Genomic DNA, 14,065 nt, shown 5'->3' on the forward strand with positions numbered 1-14,065 from the left:
AATAACTATTTATGGAAAATATTGTGAGAAAAATAATGATGCCATTTTTTCTTTTAATTTGTTTAGGGCTTCTTCAGGCTAATGAGTTAGGCCTTGGAATCTTTCATGGAGCTACTATAATAAAGGAAGGCAAAGTGCTGAGTAATGGAAACAGAATCCTTACAGTAACAGCTGTCAAACAGGACATCATGTCAGCCCTTGAAGCTATCTACAAAGGACTCGCAGTCATTTCTATCCAGGGTGCAACCTGCGGAAAAGAAACTAGCCATCAAACTATTGCATTCTTCAGACAGTTTGTGTATGTGAAGAGTGGAAAATAACATGTACTAAACCATGACTTATGACTTTTCCTAGACTTTTTCTTGCAAACAGCATCTTAAACAAAAATGGGAACTGTTCTGGGAATGTATTTATTTTTATTTATTTTATTTAAAAAAAAATTATATGGCTGCCTACACATTGTCAGTGACTCTGGGCGGCTTACATAACATAAACATAACATAATAAAATAATATAAAAATAAATTTATATCTCAGAACACCTTAAAAAACCAAAAAACATATCTATGAACATGGTTTATAAAGATACTAATCATTTATTTTATTTCTTTAGTACATATTAAAGATATAGAAAAACTGTTCAGAGGGATTATATCAATTTAGCTAATTGCCGCAGTATCCAACTTGTGTTTCTTCAGCAAATATTGGAACATGTGGTAGCATCTTATCTCCAGACAACATTGAAACTGAGATAGTTTTGGTTTCTTGGTGGATGACATACATTAAAGCCAATGATGGAGTAGAACTGTATTGAATCTTTTTACCTCCACTGCAGCAGTGGCAAAATGGGAGAGCCAGGATTGCGGTTATTGAGCAAAATGGTCATGTGGCGTCTCATTTAATGACCACTTCACTCAACAACTGAGATTCCAGGTCCAAATGTGATCATAAGGGAAGATCTAACTGTACAGACTTAATACCAGTTTATTTCAAATCATAGCAGGCCAAGTAAACCATTCTAGTAAGACCATATTCAATAAAGATTCATTAAATAAGCAATAACTAATAAGCAATTCCAATTAATGTAATAGGATTGGCATTATTTATCACTTATTAATATGTACCATTGACAGATCCTTGCTGCTCTCTGAGCGTGTGATGATGTTACCTAGTTGGGTAATGAAATGTCTGCAAGAAAACAACCAAGCTCAGAAAGAACCAGAAACCTCACAATTCAACCTGGAGCTGTGCTCAGCTGAGCTACAAATATTCTTTTCTATAGATACACCATTGAACAAAAATAGTTTGTCAATAGTTTCAAGTACAGGAAGTATTAGGTTTCTTATGTTTTTATGCAGAACTTTTTCACTGTTTCTCTGGATGTAAATTCATTTAACAGCATCAGCAGTCAACATGGTGTTTGACATTTACTGCAGTGTAGTCTCCTGTTATGAGTTCTGTAAATGTCTCCTTTATTAATTACAATTGCATTTTTTTCTGATTGAGGTCCCCATCACATGAAGATAGAATTTCAGATTCCATCGCATGCAGTATCTTGGATCATTCCTCTGTGTTATCCCCTGAAAGGGGTACCAAGCTAGGTAAGGGAAGGATGAATGGAAGAATTCTCAATGAACTTGGAATTAAAATATGTTTTTTGTTCAGGATGAACCAAACAACCCCTTGGCAAAAGTTTCCTGGATTGTTTTCACTTAGCTCGGAAGTTCTTCTCTAGTTCTTTGCACAAGAGCGATTTTCATTTACAGACCCCATCATCCCATCTTTATTATTTTTTTAAATAACTTGTCATGATTTCTATGAATCAATAACAGCAGCAGAGAAGTTTTCCATTCTCTCATAGGACTGCTTAATAATAAACTGAAATTTCTGGTTATTTGGATAATAAGCCTGAATGTATTTAAACCAAGCAGCCAGTTGGATGAGCTCAGTTTTGGCAATGAGTGCACAGTTAGAATACCTTAAAAACTAGGTAAGGGACAGGTAAGGGAGAAAATCTATGTGGTCGTTTGGAGTTGAAAATTACATAATGGCACATAATCAGTCTTTCATATTACATATGCCAAGAAAAGTTCATAATCATTCCCGTTTTCCTACACACAGCAGAGGGAATATCTTTTCCAAGATGACCTCCAGTGTTACCCATCAGTGTATCATTTAAAAGCAAATATGTTTTCCTTGGAAAATGTAGTTATATCTAGATATTCTACTTTTAATTAGTAGAATTATCAAGGAATCAAGTTCAAGTAATATGAATCCATTAATATGTACTGTAATTACTTGGGTGTATGTCCACTTATTGTCTATGGAGATTCTTAGTCATGCAGGTCATGGTTGTCTCAAATGTGCTTTTTTCAAGAGGCAACTGGACTTTCTTGTTTTTTCTTTGAAGGTGTTTTGCTTCTCATCCAAGAAGCTTCTTCAGCTGTGACTGAATGGTGGGGAATGGAAGGACTCCTTGCAAACAGCTGATCATTTGCATTCTTTTAGAGCAGGGGTGTCAAACTGTTTGGCCCATGGGCAGATGCATCATACACAGGCCGTACCCACCCCACTCAGCAAAGGGAAAAAATGTTGTGAAACATCACCTGAGGCAACATGACACCATGAGTTTGACACCTGTGTTTTAGAGAGTCATTGAGGCCCTGAACCATTAGTTAATTGCTTATGCAGTTTGGAGAACCAGCTAAAAATAAAGTGCAAGAGAGTTTTTTTTTCCTCTCTCCCTTCAGTTAATAGCTCCGGGCAGACAGCCAAGAACCACTTAATAGTAGCAGCTGGAATGCAGCTGATATATACTGAATTTAGTCAATAAACAACAGAAACTGACAGGGTTAGGTCAGGGAAACCATCAACCACTCATCTAGGGATAGGATTAACCTCTTCCCTTCAGGAAGAAGGACAAGATTACAAACATTTTCATTATAGACTATTAAGTGAACACTCCCTGGAGTTCCCTAAAACCTTTTATAGCTACTGCAGTATTGGCTACTTCTTGTTTCTTCCTGGAGGAAAAGATACAGGAGGGGACAATGATGCAGCTTGATCATATAGGCTGTGAATTTAATGCATGTGTGGTCCAGCCAGCTGCATTGCTTCTGCTGTGAAGCACCCAATTTAGAATATAGAGAACACACAATAATGATTTTTGGCAGCATGCCCAGGCTTTCAATTAGCATGAGGGCTGCTATTAGTTTCCCTCTCAGCTGCTGCATTTGCCTTGGGGTTGACTTTTTTTTAAAAAAGGGGGAATGGCTGTTTTAAGTTTTCTGCATTGTTTTAGTAGTTCCTGGCACTGTCCTTTTGGGCTGTAATTCCCTCACTCTTTTTGAAAACCTCTAGTGGTGGAGCACCCACAACCTCTGAAGCTATTCCATTGGTTGATTGGTCTCACCCTTAGGAAATTTTTCCTTAGTCCCAGGTTGCTTCTCTTTTCAGTTAGTTTCCATTCATTGTTTCTTGTTGTGCCTTTTGGTGCTTTGGAAAATAGATTGACTCCCTCATTTTTGTAGGAGCCCCTCAAATTTCCTGACAGAACAATTAATCAGTGGAACACAGTGCCTCCAGAAGTTGTAAATGCTCCAACACCAGAAGTTTTTAAGAAGAGATTGGATAATGATTTGCCTGAAGTGGTGTAGGGTTTCCTGCCTAAGCAGGAGGTTGGACTAGAAGACCTCCAAGGTCCCTTCCAACTCGGTTATTCTATTCTAAATATTGGAACAGTGCTATTTTATTGTGAGTTGGACTAAGGAGAAATTTCCTAAGGGTGAGACCAATCAAGTTGGCTATGCCCACACAGTCATTAGGGCAGAGAACCGGTTGTTAAATTATTTGAATCCCACCATTGATTGAAGCAACTTGGAAGTTTATCTGTGTCCTCAGAGTCAGTTGAGTAGTGCAAATGTGTGTGGACCCTTCTTGAAAAAAGTTGCCTCTTGAAAAAAAAGCATCTTTGGGATCTCCACTTATTAATTTACCATCTTCAGATATGCAACCTTGATAAAGTGCAATGTTATAGAACTCATAATGAAAACAAGTAGAAATTGCTTCCACCCCCTTCCCCACTCCCTGTTATTCTGCTTATAGTTCTTTTCCCAGTAGCTGACCTAGTGAGAGCTGGCATAGTTTCTTCTGTAGAACTGCCAACATCCCTTGATTGTTCCACCTTCACTTATTGTAGTTATTGAATAGAATATAGAAACAGCTGTTGGATGATAATACCTGCTGCTCAGCTTTCATCTTCTATTAGCAAGACTTTTAGCAATTAGCATCACCGTGTGTTGGTACCTGCTGTAATCTCAAACAAAAAAGAGGCTAAAGTGGGAGGGTTGTAAATCATATTTACAGTGGGATTTGCCGCAAAGAAAATTTGTTTTTATACTAATAATGTGCCACTAGTTGGAATTGTTTCAGTGAATAGAGGTAGTCCTCTACTTACAACAGTTCATTTAGTGACCACTCAAAGTTACAACAGCATTGAAAAAAAGTGACTTATGACTGTTTTTCACACTTACAACCATTGCAGCATCCTCATGGTCATGTGATTAAAATTCGGATGCTTGGCAACTGACTCATATCTATGACTGTTGCAGTGTCCCAGGGTCATGTGATCATATTTTGCAACCTTCTGACAAGCAAAATCAGTGGGGAAGCCAGATTCATATAATAGTCATGTTACACAGACACAGACACAGACAGACACAGACACACACACACACACACACAGATATCTGATGCCAGCTATAGTTCATAGTTTAAGTATGGACTTATAACCTTATTTGATACCTGTGATAACAGTAGCCATTTTGTTATTGAGAACAGCTGGAATATTACCATGAATATAGATTTTTTTTTTCTGAGTAATTGTATTGATTCCTATACAGGCACATATTGCAGCTTATACCTGTTACACCAAATTATGCAATACATAATGATCCCTGTGCATATGTGAATCTAATATGAGAACTTAAGAGAGTGCTCCTCCACTATGTCTTCATCTTCCTACAAGCATGTTGAATTTAAATGGAGAATAGTGATGTTTTAAGTTTTCTGAAGCAATATTATAGTCCATAATATCTTTTATGGGTTGCAGGTTGCCCTGGGCGTGATGGGTCCATTCCTGCCTTCTTTGATTTGAAAGCTTCTGGTTATCGCGATCCAATTCTAGTATCGCATGCTAAAGGCATTGGAACAAAATTTAAGGTAAACAGAGGTACATCCACCTTAAAACTGGACACGATTGCTTGTACATAAATATGTGATTAAAAAAACATAAGCTTTCTTTAATCCAATCAGAAGGGAATGGTTTGCTCATAAAGACACAACTCACTTACTTGTTTATTTTGAACTACTGTTTTTATTTTTCTACAACTGGCAATGTGCAGTCAGTCCACCTATATAGCTGTCCCCCATAATTTTCAATAAACTCTGCTTTGTTCCTTTGTCTTTTTCCCTTTCTCTTTCCTTTTTCCTGGATTGATGATATAATCTTGCTTGACAAAATATCTTCAAACATTAAGGTTGGACTAAATGCAATTTATGTAAGAGTGTGAAGTCTTTTTAACTACTTGTTTCCCTTTCTCAAAGTTACATTTATATCTATTGCTTTTTGTGGCTTTCATTAGATTGCTAGGAAGATAACTGGTGTGATTCTGCAAGGCTCATACAATTGATCATATTTTACTGTAATTATTTACTCATAATTGTTTATTCTGAATTATTGAAAATCCCAACCCCTTTTGTGAAATAGCTGGTTTATTTTATTCCTTCCAGTGCAGCTTCTACATACTTCCTAATAATCATCAGAGAAGAGAGAAAATTTACACTACTGTACATTCTTCTGCTGCACCAATGGAAGCTTTCTAGTGGCCAAACAATATGGGAAGGTTTTCAGCTGAGGTTTTGGATCCATCAAAATACACTGAAGTAATATTTTGTATGAACAGCTATTTTCATTGCAATTTGTGGCTAATTTGTATGTCTTATTACAGATTGCCCAGTTGTGCAGTAAGCATGACATGATTGGTCAGGACTTGGTGGCTATATGCGTCAATGACCTGCTGGTTCAAGGAGCTGAGCCTCTCTTCTTCCATGGCCATTTTGCATTTGGGAAACTGGATGTTGGTGTGGCTCAGCTCACTCAGGTTATATCAGACGGGATAGCTGAAGCTTGTAAAGTGGCAGGATGCACCTTCCTTGGTATGAGCACTTTCAAAATAGGTTTTAAGCTACTTCTACTCCCTAATCCCTGATAAAGAACTTCATTTCTGCTGAGCTTGAAACACTGAGACAATGCAGGGCCAAAAGGAAAGTCACCTAAGGCTTAAGCAGTATCTTTTCCTCGTGGAGTCGGAAAATTCTTCTCACCCTCATTCAGACAGCTACTGGCCCTCTCCTGCACATTTTCAGTACATGTTATGCACATTTGTCCATTTGCAAACCAGCCAGACAAAACGTTCTGAGCTATCATATAACTTCCTAGCCACAAAGGCATGATTCTTCTTTTGTTATGTTATGATAAAATGTTTGGTATTATTGCAATACTTTTAACCATGGTTGCCCACTGCTATAGCAACTGAACAGAAAGAAAAAGAGAAGCATTATTTAGAATGTTTATAGGCAGGCCACAGGAAAAGGATACTACTCTATAGCTTTTGGAGAAGAACAGATAGTACTTCTACAGTGTACAATGTAGAACCTAAGAAGAGAGGTGATGTAGAACTTCTGGCCAATAGAAAAATGGCCTGTCCATAGGCTCTGCAAAGCTCTAGCACCATACATGCAATATAATGCAGCCAGATATAATCATTCATCTTCAGATGTGAATGTACTTCCGGTATAGGGCAAAATTTATGTGGGCAGATGTCCTAATTAAGGACTATTCCCAGGGGTGGGATTCTACCAGTTCGCACCTATTCGCTAGAACTGGTTGTTAACATTCTAAACAGTTCGGAGAACTGGTTGTTGGAAAAAATTACTAGCCTAATCCTGTAAGGAAGGCAGGAAGGAAACATTCTGGTGTTGCTTACAGAAACTGCCTCTCTGTTAACCCTTATTACATTCTTGGCAGGACTAGACTTCCTGTCTCAGGAACTTCTCTGGAGTTTTTTTCCCCTCCTTTGCTGGTACTTTGCTTGTGTGGAATGACCATTCAAAGTTACAATGGCATTGAAAAAAGTGACTTATGACCATTTTTCACACTTACGGCTGTTGCAGCATCCCCACAGTCATGAGAGGGCAGGCGAGGAGATGGTGCCTTGATGTGAATGATATTGAATTGGCCACGCCCAACCAATAATATGACCACCAAGCCACATCCATCCAGTCACATGACCACCAAGCCATGCCCACCAACTAAGCCACACCCACAGAACCGGTTGTTAAAAAAATTGATTCCCACCCCTGACTATTCCAGATAAGAAACACACACACACACACACACACACACACACACATCACCACCACCATCATCACCTTAACTTGTTTCCTCATTCCATGAGTAGAGATTAACAAGAGTTTAGCTTGTTTTTTTTTATATAAAGAAAAAGAATGGTGTTTTGAAACTATTAGGCACTACTAATCTAGTAACCTGCTAGCATTGTACTCGGAGTACATTCAACATCTATCCTACAGAGAGATGTATGTTCAGTTTAGGACTGATTGTATACATTTAGATTATCAGTTTAAGACTATTGGGGTGGCTTAACTGGACAAAGTTGTGGATCTTACAGATCTTAATATATAATTTGATATATAATTACTGTATTTGTTGTGTGCACATGTGTATGGGTTTTGAAAGCATGCCTCCAATTTATTCATTTGTGCATACTTTTGTTGTCCTTTATCAGTATAGTACATTTTGTTGTTGGTGATATAAAATCAGAAGTCAGGCAACTTTTACTAATGTGGGCTATTTTAAACTGGATTTTAATGGAAAGATGGTTTCTAGCCTTTCCTGGGATGCATTGTATTTGATTCCCCCCACTTTTTCCCAGGAAGAGAAACCAATGAAATGCCTGCCACTTGTGCAGCTGGAGAATACAACCTGGTTGGCTTTGCAGTTGGTGCTGTGGAGCGAAGCACGAAGTTTCCTCAGCAAGGGAACATTGTCAATGAAGATCTTGTGATCGGAATAGCTTCTTCAGGGCTTCATCACCAAGGATTTGATCTTGTGAGAAAGATTTTTTTAACATCGTCCCTACACTATTTTTCTCCAGTTCCTGGTGGATATGGCAACTATACTTTAGGCATGTACATATCTGCCACTTTTTATTCCACACTTTTCTTGAAAAGAAGTAATGTTTTGTCATTAGGCATTGTGCATTAATACTGTTATATAGTTTTATTGTATTGATTGCATCTCTTTGTACCTTCTGTTAAATGTTGGGGATCATCTCTAGAATATTCTGAGGTTAGGAATTTAATTTATTTTGTTTCCTTAGTAAACAGAAAAGAGTTTACTAAGTTATCTTCTGTTTCTTAAAATTAATTTTCTTGTATTTAACAGGAGAACAGTTGCTAACTCCAACCAAAATCTATAGCAGAGCCCTCCTTCCTGTCCTTCGTTCAGGAAATGTGAAAGCCTTTATCCATATTGCTGATGGAGGATTGTTGGGAGGTTTTTCCCAGATCCTTCCTGAGCGCTTTAGTGTTGTTTTGGGTAAGTAGAAAAGGCATGTTTGGCATGTTTTACCAAGTGTAGTTTGGGGCTACATGTTTTAAAATATTTTCATGTCTGATAAGACAGTGAAAATAATTTGCTAAAGGAAGAGTGTAGACATATCCTCTGTTGGACATGTGTAACATAATGTATAGTGTAAAAGGACTGTATAATGTATAGTATATTGTCTAATAAATTTGGTGGGATAGAAAAGAAAAAACGTGGAATGTGGAAAATTCATGAAAGAAAGGATGGAAGAGGAAAATCACTTCCTTAGGAAATAAGTTTCAGTGTCTCTTATGCTATCAATTCCAAGATTTTCTATAGTGTTCTAAGAGGAGAATAGGAATCTAAGGATATAAGAATAGATCCTTGGGATTCTGGTCATATCAAAAATCAACGACGTGATTTTAATTTCTGGTCTGGGAATTAACAGCAAAAGCCTGTGTGGGAATCCCCAACTTTGAGGGGCTGGAAAGCACATTTGGAATTTTGAGAACATTTTATTGGTAATGTTCCAAAATGGTTATGGAAAGCTTACCAATTCACAAAATGGATGCCAAAAGAAGATAGCAATTGGATAAATCGATGCTTTATCATTGAGTAGTTATTACTTCCTGTCATCTGGATTTCCTCTGCTTGTCTTTGCCTTTTCTTCTAGTATTATGGTTTACTTTCAAACAAGCCCACCCATCATTTATATTTTCTAAAAAAGCTTATAAGTCCCATTTGATGACCAAAGGTACTTTCGGAAATCAAGATGTTACTGGAGACTAGCATATTGCATTGCAACATGCTTATTTTCCCTTTTTTAAAAAAAAGATTTAAATATGTAAACAAAGAAAGGTAATTGGAGCGTATAATAGATTCTGGAGGACCCAAAGGAAACTTCTATGACACTTTGGACCATATTGGAGATCAAAGGGCCAGATCATTCATTTTGATCCTGGGGTCTGCAATCACATTCCTCTCAATCATACTTTCAGCTGCCTATTATGTTTCTTTTTTCCCCTTTTCAAATCATAAGATTAATCTGGCTTGTGATATTAAAAGGAACAGAACATAATATCTATGGAGATTCTCAGTCATCCAGATGACGGTTGTCTCAAAGGTGCTTTTTCAAGAGGCAACTGAACTTTCGGGCCAGAAAATCCAGTTGCCTCTTGAAAAAACACCTTTGGGACAATAGAATATAATCTATATTCACACTGCTGTGTAAGAGCTGGGATATACTTTACAAATCATCTGCTTTTTAGATACCCAGAAGTGGAAGATTCCACCAGTTTTCTCTTGGCTCCAAGAGGAAGGAAACCTCTCAGAAGAGGAGATGGGGCACATATTTAACTGTGGGATTGGTGCTATTTTAATAGTCCAGAGAGAAGCTGCCAAGAAAGTGCTGAAGGATGTCCAGGAACATGAGGATGCATGGGTGATTGGAAAAGTTGTCCACCGAACTGCAGGTTACTTAATTGACTAAGCATGTACAAGAACAGTTAAAGTGTAGAAAGAATTCTTCTTGGTTTTAAATAATCTGTGTTAAGTTTCTGCAGCTATATCAGAATTTATGAGAGACTTATGAAAATCCATCAGATTTCAGAAAACAGTTATGACCAATTTAAGAACCAAAACTATTTCAAATTCACATTATGGTTTTTCAAGCAGGTACATATACAGTGCTGAGTTTGTTTTAATATACATTTAGCTCCAGTTCAAGAAGAAAGAGAAATACAAGTTCATATTCATGTCAGAGTTATTCTTAGTAATTTTATATCCTGTTATAATTTTACTTCTATCCATATAGACACAAGAACAAGAATGTCAAGTCTTCGTTTCAGTATGCAGTATAAGTATGCATTATCTTCTTGAATGGATTCTCAAAATACACACAAAATCTTTCTCCTGTATTATAGTATGTAAATTAATTAGAAAGTACCAGAGTTGGAACAGACCACAAACTGTGGCCTAACTTTTATGGATATTTGGTAACTTGTTTTAAGTAACCTGTTGATCTCCTGATGTCTCGGGTTACAATTCCCATACTCTCTAGTCTAGACATTAAATAGGGTTGCTTTAGAATTAAACTTCAGAAGATGTTAAGGTTTCCTATCCCTGTCTATGTAATGAAAACACTGGGCTTAGTGAGAAAGATGCTGTGCAGAACACTTTACTAATGACTAGCTTCTTTCAATTCTTTGGCAGTGTGAATAAAAATACAGAATATCAATTTAGGAATAGATATTTGTGTTTGATAATTAAGTTTGAAATGTTTGGAAAAAGCCAAATGTATGAATTCTGAATGTAATGTTTGTAGTTACTATATTTTAAGCATATGCTTCTTCAGGGTATCCCCAGGTAGAAATCAAGAATCTCTCTGAAGCACTGCTACAAAATAAATGGCCATTTTTGAAAGATGTTTCAAATGCAGACAATCCACCTCATACCATACACAGAAAGCATAAAGTTAAAGTAGCTGTTCTTATTTCTGGAACAGGTAACAGTACAATTATTTCCTGTGGTTGCTGATATCACATTATATATTTGATGCATACCATGTCTTATAGTTGAAGTTGCTTGTCTGTACTTTTCATATCTGCTTGAAGCTACTTTCTTAAGATTCTAGCAGTTATTCTTTGGATCAGATTGAAAATTAACTTCCTCTACTCCAAATTTCCATTAAACCAGTTGTTCAAATCCATTGAATATCTTTAATAGCAATTTCAGCAATCTTGAGTACCTTGGAAGGATCTTCACATTTTAGGAATAAAATTCCTAAAGAAAGCAGGATGGCACTATGGTGTGCCAGGAAAGCTCTTTCAGCTTGGATGTATATAACTGAACAGAATTTGGAACCTTCAGTTTCTTAGGCTGCCAATGGATGCAATACTACCCTGCAATACATCCCAATCAATTTAATTGAGCTCACTCAAAACCCATGAATGGTAAACTTAACCAATGAGAGCAATGGAGTTTTCTCAAAATGAGATGAAAAACATGCTTCGGTTGATTTCTAATAGGCAAACAAGACAGAAAGGAAACAATGTTATAATAATCATTTGAATTTAACTATGCTATGCTGTGCTGTGTTGTTTTTAAATGTTTTCAGATGATAATTTTTAGTAATAGGCTTCAAACTATTAAATGATCAAGAAAGCTTTCATAATAAAAGGAAGGAAAATTTGAACTTATATTTTCTGACTGACTGTCAAAATAAGCCTTTTTTGTTCTGAGCCCCCAAATATACAATGTGGTAATAATACTAATATTAGTATTACTATTACTAGATATAATTACTAATAATACTTGATTACTATTATTAGTATTACTACTACTAGATATAATTAATTATATCATTTGGCACAGGGCCAAGTTATCTGTGGGATCGATCACCTTTCCCTAAGGGCCTCTGCCAATCTTATTAGGTGAGCTAGGGTGGGCACATTCCTACCGTAGTCCCAATAAAGGAGAATATTTGTAGCTCAGGATTGAAATGAGACATCCTTGGTGTTTTCTGGCAGATCTTTCATTACCCAAACAAGGTAACATCATCAATGCTAACATTGATGATGTAATTAGTGATGGGATTAAAAAATTTTTTACTACCGGTTCTGTGGGCGTGGCTTAGTGGGTGTGGCTTGGCTTGGCTTGGCAGGAGTGGCAGGGGATGGATACAGTAAAATCCCCATTCCCTCCCCACTCCTGGGGGAAGGTTACTGCAAAATCTTCATTCCCTCCTCACCCCACTAACCTGCTTTCCAGCTCCGTTCTTCTGTGCAGGGCAACAAAAGAAGACCCGATCATCTGGGACTCGGGAGGCAGAGAATAGATGGGGACAGGACCAGTTAGAGGTGGTATTTGACTCAAAATTTCCACTACCGGTTCTTCAGAACTGGTCAAAACCTGCTGAATACCACCTCTGGATGTAACCTAGTTTGGGTAATGAAATGTCTGCAAGAACACAACCAAGCTCACAGAACACTAAGGACTTACATTCCTGGTCCCTTTCACTAAATATTGTCATCTGATGGGAATTAAGAAGCATGCCCTTTCCATGGCAGACCCTGCCCCCTGGAACACTCTGCCCTTGGAATTCTGCAGGCCTTCATCCTCTCAGCCTTCTGTAAAGCTCTGAAGACCTGGCTTTTTCTCCACGCACTGAGATAAGATCAGATAATTGCACATTACAGGTTTGACTTGGTGCCAGGCCTTTGCTGTTTTTAATGTGATAATCTGCTTAGTTTGATAGCTTTAATATGATTTTATGTGTTGTTTTAACTTTTGAGTGTGAGCTATCTGGAGTTGGTTATATTATATGTGTTAAATAAATGAATAAATAGTTACTGCATTATTAATGTAGCATTTCTTTTGCTTGTCTCAAGAAAATGTTACTTTGAGCATTTCAGGATGGGGGTTTGATGCATTTTCATGTTTTTATTTTGTTTTGAGGTACAAGCCTTTCAGCACTCCTGGCATATGCAAAAGAGCCTGCAAGTTGCTCTGAGGTAGTCCTAGTAGTTGCCAACAGATCTGGGGTGGAAGAATTAAGGAATGCAACCCTGGCTGGGATCCCAACCAGAGTAAGTACATTCTATTGTTTTCACTCACCTAAGAAAACAACCCAACTTTCAGGCTGTAATATGCAAGGAAGCTTTATAGCTGTCTGATTTACTTAGTCGGATGTTATGGTATTTTTTCTTTTTTTTTTTGAAGTATTACTGTTTTTGTCATTAATTCATGTGTTACTTATTGTAATGTGCATTCTAAAAAATTATGCTTACTATTTTGGATGCTCTACAGATAAGAAGGCCCCACTTAACCCAATTCACTAATGTATATATAGTTCCATATTAAAATATAATGTAATATCCTGTTTCTCCAACAATACGGCCTCCCCCAATAGGAAGTCCCAGCATGTTTTATAGGTATGCAATGAAATTAAGCCCCTCCCCTCAAATTAAGGCCTATATTAAAACATGCGAAATGGGGGGAATGGTGGGGGGGCTTGCCGTTAGGAAGTACTTTTATTGCACACCCGGATATGGTGCTGCCTGCGTTGACCCCAATACAAAGTGCCCCACCAACGCCGAGGTCAACATCCAAGCCATTGCCGCCCGCCTGCCCGAAGATGCAAGGGGGGGGGGGAATTCAGTCACCCCCCCGAAAAGATGGCTTAGCCATTTTTTCGGGGCTCAAAAAAAAATAAGACCCGGCCTTATTATATGAGAAACACGGTATTTATTTGAATACATCCCTAACTTACTAGTAAAACACTCACAATGCCTTCACACACATTCAGTAAGGTTACATCACTACAATCAAGTGTCAGCCACCCTGTTGCTTGCTGCCATAGAATGGGGGTGGGGGGGTGGGAATAGGGGGAAGCTTACATTGC

At 37.6% G+C, this 14,065-nt stretch overlaps 1 protein-coding gene across 1 annotated transcript in view; it reads left to right on the forward strand.

Moving 5' to 3' along the window:
• Nucleotides 1-14,065, forward strand: part of LOC113436266 (trifunctional purine biosynthetic protein adenosine-3-like) — a 42,328-nt gene that overhangs the window by 21,487 nt on the left and 6,776 nt on the right. The window contains exons 11-19 of the mRNA XM_087937607.1: nt 67-298; nt 1,506-1,600; nt 5,110-5,219; nt 6,008-6,215; nt 8,012-8,263; nt 8,524-8,676; nt 9,933-10,136; nt 11,018-11,167; nt 13,120-13,250. Coding sequence (XP_087793733.1) covers nt 67-298; nt 1,506-1,600; nt 5,110-5,219; nt 6,008-6,215; nt 8,012-8,263; nt 8,524-8,676; nt 9,933-10,136; nt 11,018-11,167; nt 13,120-13,250 — 1,535 coding nt within the window. The remainder of the gene's footprint in view (nt 1-66; nt 299-1,505; nt 1,601-5,109; nt 5,220-6,007; nt 6,216-8,011; nt 8,264-8,523; nt 8,677-9,932; nt 10,137-11,017; nt 11,168-13,119; nt 13,251-14,065) is intronic.

The sequence above is a fragment of the Pseudonaja textilis genome, chromosome 7 (genome assembly GCF_049901715.1).
Source record: "Pseudonaja textilis isolate UNSWEBS1 chromosome 7, rPseTex1.2, whole genome shotgun sequence".
In the NCBI taxonomy this organism is placed as follows: domain Eukaryota; kingdom Metazoa; phylum Chordata; class Lepidosauria; order Squamata; family Elapidae; genus Pseudonaja; species Pseudonaja textilis.